Raw genomic sequence first — 16,357 nt, 5'->3', positions numbered from 1 at the left:
TAAGCATGCATCTACAAGAGGGCAAAAGGGCTGGGAGATATGCTCCTTAGCAAGGGCCGAATAAGATGTTTAACTACCTTTGGCAAGCAACCACGCTAGGACTGTAAACTGAATCGGAATACGTTTGTATACCGGAGGAATCTGATGAGCCATATAGCTCTTTTTCACAGACGTTTGATCAGAACTACTTGAAATAGCACAGCGCTTAAATTGGAGACAATTTTGTTGCCAGGTCAAAAAATGATTGCCCTCTCCGTATCCAATGAGTGAAGCTGTGATGCTTGCAGTGACAGATACATTTCGATTTCATAATAAAGGTTTTTGGGTTAGATCGCGTAAGTATAAATGTGTCGTCACCCGCCACCACCCAACGCAGCCAAAGAGGAAGGTTTCTCACGTAAACAAAACGTGTTAATTAGTTACTACTTCAGCATTTACAATTTGAGTGCAACTTTTCGCTGTTAATTACATCCAGTATCATCGGACGATTTGCAAGATGACGTCATCACTAAGCCAATCAGGTTGAGAGAGAAGAGGGGGGTTTTATTGCAATTACATAACAATAGATTGGAATAATCACTGTTAATTAGTATGTGATGCCTTCGCAATGCATACAATTGTAGGGCGTATTACTTCATAATAGTTTCACGGGGAGTTTCAAAGGTGGTTGACCTCACGTGGTCACAGGGCGCTTAAAATGACATTGTGGGCAAAATTAAGCCCCTCAGCCGTATGTTCCTTATACCTCATGTGTGCCCTATCCCTCATCGACGAGATGAGAACGAATTGTTTCTTGCCATGACTTTAGAACGATAAGCTCCAAGTCAAAAAAAATTGAGTGCTCATTTTCATTCGGCAGTTCTGATCAAGTGACCGAATGGACACATTCTCATGGCAGGGGCCAATCGTACAAAAAACGACGACCACTGTTGATTCACCGAGTCAATTCGTGAGCTGTATTTGGATTCTCAACCCGTCACGATTCATTCGAGTGCTATTTCTCTTACCAGAGAATCGCGTATGACCTCGCTTGTGTAAAATTCTGAAAAACACAACGTGCAACAAAATTAAATCAAACATCTTGTTCATAAAAAGCCACTCATTCGTGCACATGCATGCCACCAATTTGCAATGCCGCATTGACACAGGCTGAAAATATCTCAGCATAATCAAACTCTGTCCTGAGAGATGAGGCATTGGGCTGAATGGTAGATGAATACAGAATGTTTTGCTGTATGTAGGGGAAGAACAATACACCAATTCATCTCTTAACATCCATTCTTAGACCCACATCACATGCGTGGAATTGTATGTTTAAGAATAAATGTGTTTATTTGTACACAGTATACGTTGTATGTAATGAGTTGATGTGAACCCTGCAACCACTAGAAGTTAGGCACCACATTCACTCCGATGACGACAATGGTGAGCCCTGAATGGTGACGATGCATCACACCTCTGGGGGAGAGGTGAATAATTCCACCACTGTAATGCAATAATATTCAGGTGAGAATAAAAATAACACCAGCGGTCGCTTTGCTTAAACCGAGTGTTTAACTGGTGATGGTCTCCATTGGCATTGTCCACTTGCGGCGGAACTTCCATATTCCTAAGGCAGTGCCCAGTCCCTCCAAAAAACAAGCACCGTTGACTACCAACAAAGTGGTAGTCATTTTATCAACCCCCGAAATGGAAAATTAACGGCCACTGTCGTGAATTATTTCTTGACGACAATAATTCCGAAAAACAAGGCAGAGAATTTTCCAATGTTCCACGAGAGCGCTTTCCAAAGGCAAGAGTTAGCTGCATCAACAAACAACACAACACGATTATGGCTAATTGATGAATTTGTAATTACGTTGAAGACGCAATGTAATTGTCATTTCAGGTTAAAACTGTAAGTACAGCCCTCGGTAAATCCACTGCTGGATGGGGGGGGGGGTGCTCCACAAGCCGTGTGGGGTCGCGGGGGTTATTTGACAAACCTTCCCCACACTGGTCACTTGATGAAGTTGGGGAGCACAGAACAATTTAAACTATTTTACCAGGCAAGGCCCACTGAGCTATACAACTCTTTTTCAGAAGCGACCTGGCCACAAATGATAGCTCAACAAAGTGGCTTATCATGTGGACATTTATAGCAGCCAAAGACTCTAAACGCACATTTAATCTTATTGTGGACGGAAAAATCTGGAGGACTCGGAGAAAAATCCACATGACCACGGGGAGAGAGACGCGCAAGCTCCACATATACAGCAGGCGTCAGGGTTAGGATCGAACCCACGACCTCCTGTATACCAGGCAAGGTAGTGAACATCTCGCCACCATGGCGCCCAAACATGGGAGCACAGAGTAGTCCAACAATATATTATATTTCACTGCCCTCTGCTACCCACCATATATTGCCACAGCCTATAACACCTAGTATGCATGGTGGCCGGTCATGCTAGTACTATTCAGGTTCAACTCAGCTTAGCTTCCAATATGTGATGTGATCGGGCACATTCCAGGTGAGTTGGTCATAGGTCAGCTTATAATGCTGCTGTAATTGTAATTATAATTTACCCCGGCATGTTAACAGCTCTGTGTGAAAAAAAACACTCGGTTGGAGGTGGAGTGGCAGCTTCGTCAAGTGAGGTCCACAAAATCTTTATTTTTCGATTTAAAGCTTTCGTGACTGCAGGGATTCATCTCCTTGGTTCTTTCGGTAAAGTCACGTAGAAGGGAAATAATAAAACAATAAAAATAAAACATAATAAAGAATTGTATTTTATTATGTTTTAATTGTATTACTTTATTATTTCCCTTCTCCGTGACTTTACCGAAAAAACCAAGAAGATGAAGGTCCACAAAACTCAAGTTAAACAGGAGACGGAGCAATGGATTGGTTGCACATTCGTGGAATTCGGCAGAATGCAACTGCACAGAACCTTGTTCGGCCAGCAGTGGCCACGAGAAAAGGATCTTATTTAATTATTCAACAGAAGATTATACAACATTGATGAAAATAAATTATGGCTGTGTCTCCTAACCATGTGATGTGCAACAGGAGAACTGGAGGGGCCGTTGCCCAAAACGTTGCCTGTTATATACCTCTTTGGTTCTTTCGGTAAAGTCACGTATAAAGATAAAATAATAAATTAAATAATAGCATACGACGTTTCGATTGCTATTATTTAATTTATTATTTTATCTTTATACGTGACTTTACCGAAAGAACCAAAGAGTAATTCCTGCAGTCGCGAAAGCTCCAAATTATTATATACCTGTTTCTTTTTGGGGCAGTGTTGTTGACAAACGTGGTTCAGTGGAGTGTATGTATGTTTAACTTCTTTCGCACCGTATGTAGCCAACTGCACTAATTGGATTCAAACGAGTTTGCTTTCTGGCATTCCTAAAAGCACAAAGCCAACCTTTTCCAAAACCTAACATCGGCTGTACTGGGGGAAATCAGCTGCGGTAGCAAAGGTTAGGATTAGTGGATCTTGCGCCCAGGTGCTCAGTCAACACGCGGTCCTTGCAAGATCGGACTCGCCCAAAAACCTAACGCGTGCCACGCCAAAATGAAACCGAGAGCGCCTCCAGCAATAACAGCGACTCGTCAAATATACGTTTTGTATCCTTTCCACATACTACTAGAAAAGATGGGAAGTCAAACCCCCCCCCCACCGACCTTACGAGTGGAGATGTTTACAGAGAGAATATGGATGGGAGCTTGGCTTGAACCCTAAAGGTGACAGGAAAATCCAATAGAAGTCCTGTTTATGACAGCAGCCCATGCCTCTGTAAATACCCTTGCTGTGCAAATGTAAATATCTTGTTCTGATGTAAGCCCTCTCTCTTCCTCTTTCCCTCTCACGTCTCCTCTTCCACTCTTCTTGTGAAATAACCCTTATCCACTAAGCCACCCTCTTAATGAGTGAGTCCTGCTTCCGATCAGATGTGACATTTACATTTAGTAATTTGGAAGTGGCTATGTTGAATTTAGTAATATTAATAGTTTACAAGACTTTGTCAATCGACTTCTGGATGAAGGCCTCCTCAATCCGAGTCGGTTAGGGGGGTTGTTTGACCATTTTGGTTAGTGTAGGTTAGTTAAGGGATTTTGGGGGGGTCAGGATTGGGTTAGAAATCACTTGCCACTGATGTTGTCCGTGGCTGGGAATGGCACATTGTAAAAAAAATTATGCAAGTTGCACAAGTAATTTTTATCCAGACTAGATTAGAAACCATATTCTTAGGTTTTTTCGGTAAAGTCACGTAGGTAAAAAATAAAATTTTAATTAATAAAAGTACTTGATGCAGCTAATTCGGCTGTGACGGTCCCACCTGATGACGGAGACTTGTGTTGCCTCCGAAACGTCGTGATTTTTGTTTTTATTTTATTTTCATTAATTTTGATGTTTTTCCTACGTGACTTTACCGAAAAAACCTAAGAATATGATTCCTTGCAGTCACGAAAGCTTCAAATCTAGAATAGATTAGAAACCTCGCTAAACTTGAGAAAGTGGTTCATCACAAGATGCTGCCCGGATTTGAACCCTGGAACTCAGTGGTGCTTGACTCGGTGCTATAAACACCGGCATATTTGGTCGTTTGAGTGACAGCGAATTGCACCCACCCACCTCAAAGAACTTTAAACACTGCCCTGCAGAACTTCTTCCGTCTGGCCAATGTTGATGTAGAGCAAATGACGGAGCTCAATTGTGCTCCGCGCAGGTTGAAGCTGCTCATTGGCTTTGGTGGAATCGTTACTTTAAATAAGTAATCAGTCAATAATAATAAGTTATTTCAATTTCGATTTAAAGCTTTCGTGACTGCAGGGATTCATCTTCTTGGTTCGTTCGGTAAAGTCACGTAGAAGGGAAATAATAAAATAATAAAAATAAAACATAATAAAATACATAATAAAATAAAATACATGTATAAAATACATAATAAAATATATTACATGTATTTTATTATGTTTTACTTTTTTTATTTTATTATTTCCCTTCTACGTGACTTTACCAAAATAACCAAGAAGAAAGAAATAAGTGATTTCTTAATGTTTTACAAGTCATGTAAAGCAAAACATTTTCACAATAACGTGCTGTCATTACCTGATTATGTTTCTGATTATGGACGTAACATTTTAATGCATGGGGTTAATTTAATCTTAACAAATGACAATGTGCCACGATTCTGGGCTTTGTATTGTGATCTGTGTGCATCAGTGGCTGCTGTTTTCGTATTAACCCAAGCTGCCAACAATCATCCCCCATTTTAATTGTTAGAATTATCTCACAATGCCAGCATTTGCCCTTATTTCTCCATTAGTATTTTTGGAGAAAAAAGATAAACATTCTAATGTTGCTGTGAATAACTATGAAGGGCATACCTCCTTTATACGACTCTCCTAAAACTGAGCACGGGCAGTCCCCACTTTTACGACGAGACAATGCATTCCCAGAAATCCCGTCGTCGTAAATCGGACCCAATGTTCCCATAGCCAGGAGAAACAAGAAGAAACATCACTTGCGGATGTGTTTTTGTTCATTTTATCAGCCACATTTAACGGGGTATCATTAGTACAAATGAATAACGAAAACTCCGCGCCAAGTGACATCGGAATCCAGAGCGAGTCTCGTCGGAATCACGTCAAAAAATGCGTCCGTAAATCAAGTTTCTGCGGTCGTAAACCGATCCACGGTGGCATTGTATAGCCGTCGTAAATGTGGATAGCCGTAAACCGCAGCCCGCCTGTTTTTCTGTTACTTTATTTCAATGCGACCTCAGCGTAGCTGTTCCATTTTTGCAAATGACATTCATCATTTCTAAATACTTTAACTCAGACCTTGGTTTGTGAGAGTTCGGGTGATAAATTTCCAACATGTCAAATGGCTTTTCAGAGATGAAAAATGCTCAGCATAATGGTGATTAATGTTAACCTCTCCACCCCCGCTGACCGATGTGGTCTAGTGCGGCCAAATAATCCCCACAACCTGCACGGGAACCACCCCAACCAGCAGTTGATGGACAAGGAGCTGTATCAGTTGATCATCGATTATCCGGCTGCTTCCAACATAAATCGGCGGTCCAGAACCTATCCTGCGGCATCGAGCCGAACCGGCGAAACCGGCAAAAACTGCTCCAAAGGCTGTCACCCAGTCCAGCAATTGGCACCATGTGTGTGACAAAAAAAAGTAGCTACGCTTGATTTCAGTGTTAAATATTACATGCAATACATTATACACTAAATACAACTTAAAAAATCAAAATACTGCACGAAAATACATCACCCTATGCAGAATCTTCGAGACCGGAGTGGTAAGTACGGTACAGTAAATACAGCAACTTTTTCAAGTAGGTTATTTATTGTATCTATTTGTATGTTATTAAGGCCAATATCAAATCATAAACAAATAAAAAAAACACTAAAGAACACATAACAACACCTAAACAAAATGTAATGCAAGAATGTGCAAAAATAAGCCATTTTAAATCACGATGGTATTTTTCAAAATAAGTTTTTGAAAATCCGGCGCCCCCTCCCCACCCCCGAAGCCACCGGATAATCGATGATCGACTATACACGTTGCCTCAAATTAAAATTACATAATAGAGCAATACCCCGGTTATCATCAGAGATGCGTTGCTGAAAGGTGCGACGACGAATATCGAAACGACTTGAATCAAAACGATGTACAGGGTGGTAGCTGGAGGCGAAGACTGAGAGGCGACGGATGACGAGAACGGACCGAACGTTGCCGTCAGCGACGCGAGTGTTGCGCTGAGGCGTCGCAAAAGCGGGTTGCGGCATTAAAAAGCGCCGACGTATTTGCAAAACGACGTCAAAGGTTGGAGACGTGAACTGGGCTATTACCGTAATTGGAATTTATTACAAATAAAGCAATTACAGTTTGTAATTTACCCCGGGTCTGATTCTTAAGCAAAGCTTTGTTGTGTCATTTCTCTATACAGCCAAGACTTGCATTTGTAAAGTATCCCATGGGACATTCCTAGCAAAGAATTAGAATTATTGCTTTCCAGATATAATTTACCACTGTCCGTCAAGAATGTTATCCAATCAGTCAAATTATTAGTTTATAGATTTAAAATGTTTGCTACGTCACAATTCACATCCTGGTGACCCTTGCAAACGAGACATTTCCTCTGAAGGGATTTTCCAGGTGAAATATTTTAATAAAAAAATAAGTAGAGCAGTCCTTTCCCACCGGTGGTCTGCAAGGCAATGGCAGGTAGTTGATGGAACTTGTTACCGATACTCAGCGGTTCACAGCCTGTGGTCTAGGTGGTTGATGAAACTTGTTACTGATACGCAGGCGTTCCCAACTTGTGGTCTGCAAGGCAATGGCAGGTGGTTGATGGAACTTGTTATCGATACAATTTTTGTTCACAAAAAAAACTGATTTTTCTGTTTTACTCCATGGTGGTCCACGAATATTGACAGTACTCCTGAGAATCCAGACAGGCTGGGAACCACTGAGGTTGTCGCATAATAAAATAATAACCCTCCAAATGTAGGTTACGGTACCGCGCTACCCATAACACATCAATAGCACAGACATATTACCCCACCGGGTAGGATGTGGCTGTCGTGCCACAAGTGCAGCGTGAAGTACGAATCCAAGAGCGCCCTCCCGGCCGGGTTCACCAGATTCCGTGCGGAGATGCTCCGCAAGTGCCGCAGCCGCCGCTGTAATGAAACGATCATCATCATTAATTTTTGTTATTATTAAAAGCAGCAACGCACACCGGTGCAGACGGTGTTGAGGCCCTAGACGGGTTTTGACATTGCTATCCCACACATGGGAAATAGAATAATAAATACAAATCGCTGCTGGATGAGGGCCTCCCTATGTCAAGCGGATGAAGGTTATTTAACCATCCTTCACCGTACTTGTCAGAGTGTGTTGGTGAAGGTAGGGAATGAACTTGGAAGCATAGAAGTATATTACAACAGTAATTCGCTGCACTCTGCTCAGTTGCCATGTAATACCACAGCATGAAAACCTGAAATAATTGGGTTTTAAAACTATTTTTAACTATGACACCATGAAGGCAGAAACAACATGTTCCAGCAATGAGTTCCAGCGATTCTTAAATGTGTGTGTATGAAAAGCTACATAGTAAGATGTAATTTTATTTTAATGAACTGCCCGTACTGGAAAATATCGCGTTCGTACAGCATAAATATTGAAAACCAAAACTACTTACGGGAACGATGTGGCTAAGAGAAAAGGATAACAACTTCCAGTCCGCATCACCAACCACGGGGCAATCTCTGTGTCTACCAGGCTTATCCAATAAAATAATTACATTAAACCTGACAAATCTTAAAACATTTATTCGATTTAAAGCTTTCGTGACTACAGGGATTCATATTCTTGGATCTTTCGGTAACGTCACGTAGAAGGGAAATAATAAAATAATAAAAATAAAACATAATGACATTCTCACGACGTTACGGCTTTTAAATCTGAATTTTTTTTTCAAAAATCTGCACCCTGGTGCAATACAAGAATCGGAGTCTAAGTCAATTGTGTTAGCTGCACCGGCAGATCCTTTTGTATATACAGAATACACGCACTGATGCATACAGGGCTGCTGTTGAATAAATCTCTGACTAGGCAGTTTGCGTTATCAACTTTCCGTCTGATTTAAAGGAAGCGTTATAATTTGTTTCTTGTCACCCTGAGGAGCAGTGCCAAACTATCCCCACAGTGACCACGGAGGGATCGACTTGTCCACATAAAGGCAGAAGAGATGTCAGCAGTAGGCTATGATGGCTTATAAAGTCCTAACGATTTGTGCAAAGGATGAAACCAGATTTGTGCAGTTTAACACGTAGGCTTTCGCGACCAATATTATCCATAATAAAAGTTTTTTTGGGTTAGATCGCGTAAATATAAATGTGTTGCCTGATGAAGCCTGGTTGTAATAACCAGCTAAACGTCGTACTCGAATTGTAAATGATGTGGGTTTACTCTCCAACACACCGATGTGCTGAAGTAGTAAATAATTTGCACGTTTTGTTTACGTGACAACCGTACGAATTGTCTGTGTCGGGTGGTGGCGGGTTTAACGACACATTTATATTCACTCGATCGAACCCCCCCCCACCCAAGTAAAACACATTCCTGCGGAGGGAGCTGGTAGGAACGTTGGGTTGCTCGGTCAATGGCCAGGGTCAATGGTGGCGTGGTGTATTCCGCAAATATGCCCGACTGTGAGGGCGGGCACAAGTCGGCGTGAGTAGGTAAAATGTTGAGTTTTATAAGGGCACCACGGGGTGACCAGCCCCTCCCCACCCAGCCCCACCCCACCCAGCCCCTCCCCACCCAGCCCCTCCCCACCCAGCCCCTCCCCACCCAGCCCCTCCCCACCCAGCCTCACCCTCCCCACCCAGCCTCTCCCCACCCTCCCCTCCCACCCCCCACCCAGCCCCACCCTCCCCACCCAGCCCCACCCTCCCCACCCAGCCCCTCCCCACCCTCCCCTCTCCACCCAGCCCTACCCCTCCCATTTTAATGATGCACGACGGACGGACACAATAATCCCCTCTGGGCTGGTGTAACCAGGAGGTTCCTACCATTAAAAGACCTTCATGATGGACAATATCATACAGTTGTCACATTGTCAGATTGCTCCTGATGTCCAAAACTACCCGCCACAAAGTTGACCCTTTGAGTTGAAGGTCAACAACCACCCCGCCCCCCCCCCCCCAAGGTTGGGTGCATTATACTCGCAGCGTGAAACCCACATGACACCACACCAAGACGTGACAAGGAAAGGACCGATCATATAGTCCACAATCTCGTCTTTTGATGTCTACAAATCAACATTTGCGAAACCTACAAGGAACTCAGCGTTACATAATGGGGCAAGGAAGACTGACCAAGCATTTGTGACTGTGCATTCAGTTACACCACGGTGTATACCATGTATATTTAATGTACTCACGTAAATAGTACGTGCTAATTTCGCATACGTTTACAGATATGTTAAGTTGCATACTCTGCACAATACAGTATACACATACATCTCCACACCGGTCTACACAATACTGTATGTTATGCAATGTTGCATGCAATGCGTGTGCGTACATGAGTTAATATAGATGTGAAGTTATACACTTTGATAATAAATACTGTCGTATCGAGAAATGTATATACAGTACTTATGAGTACAGTATAACGCAATGGACTTAATGCATTCAAAACATACCTCTAATGCATGGCAGCGGTATACATTATAAACATCCAAAACTCTGCTTTATTACATCTCTTGTAACCCTACATTGCTTTACAGTTGTCGTACACCCTTGCAGTATATTACCTGGCAAGTGGTTCATTAAATAGTTGTCAATGACAGCATAAAATGACCCATTGAGAAGGCGGAAGCCTCCGCCGCTTAACCCTCGCCTCCTGCGGCCAGCCAACTAGTCGAACCCGCTAGGCACTTCGCGAGCTAGGCCTCAATACGAATAACGCCACTTTTTAAAAAAATAAACACTTGGGCATGACAGTTTCACAATTCGTTTGTTTTTTCTCTCTCTTTACACAGAGGCGCTTTAAATAGATAATATAAAAGCTCACAAACCTGCTGCGAGTAGAGCTCTACGTGAACTTTTCGGGCCACCTTATCGTCGGCCGCGTTCATTTTGCCGGAGGCATCAAAGCCGCCAACGTTTCCGTATCCGACAGCGCACAATTAACGCGTTTTTTTAACCAACTACCGACAGGTAATAACGTAAATAAACGCCGAGATATTAACGTCGGTGCTTTTGTAGGAGTCTCGGCCGCCCCACAGAGAGCGACTGAGAGTAAAACGACGGCGGATTAACGCCGGATGAAAGTGGATGGTTAATTCGCCCCTCGGTGTGAGGCTGCGGAGGAGAAGGCGGCGGCCATGGCAGGGCCAGACCCCATCATGTGACGGCCCCCCTCCCCGCCTGTCCCCAACAGATGTTGTTCTCTTTATCCTCTGTTCCCAACACATTTTATTTGCACTTACTACGGCTATGTGTGTTTAAAAAAAACACATCTGCATGCGAACACGGCTCGCAAGTGCGAGGTGGAACGTTCCGCTGAAATAATTGGGAATAACATCGGGGAAGATGAAAAACTTCGTGATGAAAAAATTATAATTGGCGTTTTTGTCCTTTACGGCAATACTACAGGTGTTTAAGATGTTCGAACACCAACTAGGCACCGCTTGGCAAGGGAATCGAGTCTGCATTAACCACACATGATTGTAGTAAAACGTGCAAATAAACATGATTCGATTATATACGCATTGTATTTGAAACTGTTTGGCATACATCAGAAGCGGCTTTCTTGTTATGGCCTTGTGTCATCACTGGCGTTAGAACAGAGAACGCCAAAAGGCGAATATCACAAAGGCAATGCAAATACAAAAGCGTGAATAGCTCGGGTTGAGCAGTTATATATCTATGGGACCATTTTTTGACGGTACACTACCAAAATTATGATGGAAAAAATTGGTTTCACCCTTTCTGGCAATACCATGTTAATGACCCTCATGGTGAGAAAATACGCATTTGATTCAAAATCCTCTTGATGCCTACCGCCAAACTCAAATCACCATCAGCTATGATCAATCCACTGCTGTTTAATGCCATCTCACGATCCTGCCATGTAATAATTTAGTACCTGTACATGCGAGCTACATTACTGGATTTTTGCACAAAGCGTTGGTGTACGGTGCTTTTTCTGCAATATTTTGCTGTCTTTTCTTGAATTTTCTATTTGCACATAGTCACATAGTCACTTTAAGATGTTTTCTAGTTCATGTTTTTTGTTTGTTGCGTTGCACCCGATTCAAGAGCCGAATGGCTCACAGGGCTATACCGAATAAATTAACTTGAACTTGTATCTCAGTAAATCCCTCCTCAGACGTGTGTCCATATCCTTGCCGGCCACTCCATAACTCTCATCAGTCATCAATCCCTTCTTGTGCCACTTTTCAGTTTTCGTAGAGACACAGATATGGGAAGGAGACGTATTGCGTCTGCTTGTTTTGTGTTTTGAATGATGACCCACACCTAAACTAATAGGGGTTTTCCCTTTTTTCTGGCAACAAAACTGACACCTTTTGCAAGGAATCATGCTTACATTAACCACAATACTTGCAGTCAAATGCAAACAATACTCTGATTATTTATGCATTGTCCTTGACACTGATTGGTCCACACCAGAGACAGCTTTCTTTAGAGCCTAGTCTCATATGGTGTTCGACCAGATGACGCCAAAAGGCGCACAGTTCAAAGACAACGCACTATCAGAGTAATAATTTGCATTTGACTGCAAGTATTGTGGTTAATGTAAGCATGATTCCTTGCAAAAGGTGTCAGTTTTGTTGCCAGAAAAAAGGGGAAAACCCTATTAGTATATTTTGGTACTGGCAAAGGAGGTCCCATGATGACCCACACCTGTCAGGGTCTTTGCCTATTAAGTATCCAACAGTTCAGCCGTATTGGTTCAAGCAAGGCTTACTGCTGAGACATTGAATGTCAAAGCTGGTATAAAACATACTTTTGTTGATTTGAAGCTTTCGTGACTGCAGGAATCCATTCTTTTTGGGTGTTTTATTTATTTTATACCTACGTGACTTTAACGGGAAAATGCCAAAGAGTATGCATACTTTTGTTCTTTGTGGGGTAACATTTATTTGAAGGCGGTTTTTGTCTGATTATAATTTACAATACATTACTGCATTCCTGTCAACCCCTTATCAGTGCCCTACCTTATTACAGACCAATTCAGACTTTATTGGTCACCCCGTGCCCTTATACATCTCAACGTTCATCCTACAAAGTCCCATTACAAATAGAAAAAAAAATGTTTTTGCACGTATTGAAACGTCTGTACGCCGTATGGACCCGACAACTCAATTTCCCTGTACAAAAATAGGGGTAATCTGTATGGGTTGATATCTATGTTACTCCATAACACAGGGGTTTGTTTTGAGTTAGATCGCGTAAATATATATTAAAAAAACCTGTATCAATATTGGTCGTGAAAGCCTACGCGTTAAACAGGTATGTTGCTATATTCTTGGTTCTTTCGGTAAAGTCACGTAGAAGGGAAAAAATAAACATTAAACAATAAAATTCTCACGACGTTTCAACTGCAACACAAGCAATCATCATCAGGTGTGAAATCCACAGCAAGAACATTTTCTTGCAAGAAATTTTCTTGAATCCCTGCAGTCACGAAAGCTTTAAATCAGGTATGTTATTGTTCATATTTTGTGTGTACGATTTTATTTTGAAGCTACAGTATTTGTTTTTTAGAGTGAGATTCATTATATTGCATTGACTTCGTGAGGGGCCAGTCAAGAGAGCCGGCCCTGTGTCAGCCGTGGAAATTCCACATTCCTATGGGACATGCCAAACTCTCCAAAACGGAACCTCGTGAAGAATCAACACATTCCTGCGGAGGGAGCTGGTAGGAACGTTGGGTTGCTCGGTCAATGGCCAGGGTCAACGGCGGCGTGGTGTATTCCGCGAATATGCCCGACTGTGAGGGCGGGCACAAGCCGGCGTGAGTAGGTTAAACGTTGAGTTTTATAAGGGCACCACGGGGTGACCAGCCCCTCCCCACCCAGCCCCACTCCTCCCACCCCCCACCCAGCCCCACCCACCCTCCCCACCCAGCCCCTCCCCGACCCTCCCCACCCAGCCCCTCCCCACTCAGCCCCACTCCTCCCACCCCCCACCCAGCCCCACCCACCCTCCCCACCCAGCCCCTCCCCGACCCTCCCCACCCAGCCCCTCCCCACCCAGCCCCACTCCTCCCACCCCCCACCCAGCCCCACCCACCCTCCCCACCCAGCCCCTCCCTCCCTCCCACCCCCCACCCAGCCCCTCCCCACCCCTCCCACCCCCCACCCTCCCCTCCCCACCCTTCCCCACCCCACCCAGCCCCTGCCTGCACGACGGACACAATAATCCCGTGGGCTGGTGTCACCAGGAGGCGCTATTTACTTCAGCCTCTTCCAGATATGTTCTCGTGAACTTTGTTCTGAACTAGTTTATGATTGTTCTCAAAATAGCTCTACTTTGTACGAACGTGTACCGACTACGTCTATTCTGCGTATCAAATAGATACATCTGAATGATGTACACCACTTATAATTGTGTTCGGAACAATTTCGATTAGATTCCCGATGACGGATAACATCAAATCGAACGAAAGTCTAATCGATCACAACATCGAACGGGGGGGGGGTAATCAATAGTGGATAAATCAAGGCGCTGTAAAACATTTTAATTAGTAACATGCACGATCACGTCTTTATTGCAAACGACACAATACATCTACGTTATGTAATTATGTACATTATATAATTGTTTAAACACGAGAGGCAAAATCTGCTGCGTTGGCAGAATCCACACCCCCCCTTCCCTTCTCCGCGCGCTCGGAGTGCTAGAAAAGTTAATTTTATACTCGCACGGTTACATTAAGGTCCTTCTACTTGTGTGTGTGTTTCTCGGTTACGCATTACACCACTCCTTCGGCTGTTATGGTGAGTAAGCCTCGCGTGTAAGTAAAACTCGTAAAAACACGACGTTTCATGAGACTTGTACAGTGTCAACCCGAGCGAGGCGGTATGACAAACGCGAGTCAGCGCCGTGCTACTTACGAGACAAGTTTAAAGCTTACGCTTTTCACTACTTTATGTTTTACGTGTACTGCGTGTGTAACATTCGTCGAGGTAGAGTATCGATCGTAAATATTAGTTTTTACAAAAAGACCAACCGAAATTAAAAAAAATATATAATCATGGGGCTCGTCCGGGATTTGAACCCGGGACCTCTCGCACCCTAAGCGAGAATCATACCCCTAGACCAACGAGCCAGCCGTTCACTCCCCCTATAGTAACTCAACAAGAGCTGGGCCCTCTGTGGACATTGATGGCAATTGTTGATGGGGGTTTTTTGGGAATTTGCCAGTAATTTGTGATGGGGTTTCTGATGGCTTATTTGCGTCTCGTGTTTGTAGAGGAAAAACAATCTCACACGAAGAGAGAATCATACCCCCTATACCAACGAGCCAGCCGGTCACTGCCTCTATACTAACACAATAAGATGTGGGCCCTCTGGGAATATTGACGGCAATTGTTGATGGATTTTTTGTAATTTACCAGTAAATTGTGATGGGGTTTCTGATGGCTTATTTGGGTCTCATAGGCTTTTAACTACTTGGCTTTGGCCCTGGTGGCAGAAATTTTGAATTGCACTTATTTTTTGTCGAGTGAGATGGAATGGGCTGCTTGCTGTGACTTGTTTACCAGAGCTGATGTCATCAGCATTTTATTTTAGTCGTTTAAGTCAAGTCGACGACAGCATTTATTAATATTTTAAGTTTATATCGCGTTATTCATTCTAATAGCATCCAACAACGTATTATTAGCCAAACTATTCTGGATTTCATTTAGTTATTTAAGTCCATACGACGAAGGGTAGTCAACAGCAATGTTCGTCAATAACAGTGGCCTTAAAAGGAAAAATATAATCAGTGACGTTTCGGGCAATGACCCTTCTTCATAGCACATCAGAAGGGTCATTTACCGAAAAGTTATTATATATGTGATATACTTTTTCCTTTTGAGGCCAAAGTGCCATGTACAATTTTTTTAAATTGTGCTTTTGCACCACAAGCGATGCAACACCATCACCAAATAGTTTGTCAGAAATGTCCACCCGAAGTTAATATGTGTTGGTGTGAGGGGCAGTTATTTTTTTACTCACCAATATCAGGTCAGCCAATCAGTCAACTAAAGTTTTCTTATAAGTAGCAAAACAGAATACATTTGTGAGTTTCTGCTCAAATCACGATGATCTCCTGTTTACATTCCTGAGCCAGTGGTGGAAATTCCACGTTACTATGGCGGGGTCGACGTAATCCATTAGCCAGCCACTGTAGACTCCCATGAAGCTGTACTTATTACTGTGTATATTTATAGCTCATTGCAATGCCAATTTTGGTATTCCTCAGTACACTGCTGTAAAATATATCCTTACCGAATTATTTTAGCCTGTGTCTTCATTCAGATTACAGTGCAGTAGAGTACAAGTAGTGAATTTCTTCTCGTCAAAATCATACTTTGATTTTTGGTGAGTAGTCATCATGCTTGATCATTTCTATCCACTTACAGTCAGGTTGACGAAAATAAAATAAAAACTAATCGTAGGCAATTTAGCCATCACTGATTTACATACACAACTAAAACAAAGACACACCTGATGATGATTGCTTGTGTTGCAATCGAAACGTCGTGATTTATTTATTTTTTATTTTTTCACCTACGTGACTTTACGGAAAGA

The 16,357-nt window shown here is 42.8% G+C and overlaps 2 protein-coding genes and 1 non-coding gene across 3 annotated transcripts in view; 1 reads left to right on the top strand and 2 right to left on the bottom strand.

Annotated features, from left to right (window-relative positions):
• The window catches only part of UVRAG (UV radiation resistance associated), a 92,560-nt gene extending 81,620 nt beyond the window's left edge, over positions 1–10,940 (bottom strand). Inside the window, exons 1-3 of the mRNA XM_078876158.1 lie at positions 10,606–10,940; positions 7,582–7,699; positions 1,008–1,042 (exon numbers count right to left, since the gene is read on the bottom strand). Of these exons, the coding sequence (XP_078732284.1) occupies positions 1,008–1,042; positions 7,582–7,699; positions 10,606–10,665 (213 nt within the window). The 5' untranslated portion in view covers positions 10,666–10,940. The remainder of the gene's footprint in view (positions 1–1,007; positions 1,043–7,581; positions 7,700–10,605) is intronic.
• Positions 10,941–14,430: 3,490 nt separating this feature from the next.
• The window catches only part of LOC144947019 (ragulator complex protein LAMTOR4-like), a 62,589-nt gene continuing 60,662 nt past the window's right edge, over positions 14,431–16,357 (top strand). Inside the window, exon 1 of the mRNA XM_078876148.1 lies at positions 14,431–14,556. Coding sequence (XP_078732274.1) covers positions 14,554–14,556 — 3 coding nt within the window. The 5' untranslated portion in view covers positions 14,431–14,553. The remainder of the gene's footprint in view (positions 14,557–16,357) is intronic.
• On the bottom strand, positions 14,817–14,888 carry TRNAP-AGG (transfer RNA proline (anticodon AGG)). Its single transcript has one exon. It is a non-coding gene; the product is annotated as a tRNA-Pro (tRNA).

The sequence above is a fragment of the Lampetra fluviatilis genome, chromosome 43 (assembly GCF_964198595.1).
Source record: "Lampetra fluviatilis chromosome 43, kcLamFluv1.1, whole genome shotgun sequence".
In the NCBI taxonomy this organism is placed as follows: domain Eukaryota; kingdom Metazoa; phylum Chordata; class Hyperoartia; order Petromyzontiformes; family Petromyzontidae; genus Lampetra; species Lampetra fluviatilis.
Note: the sequence above shows the minus strand (reverse complement) of the source record. Positions and strands in the feature narration are given on the sequence as shown.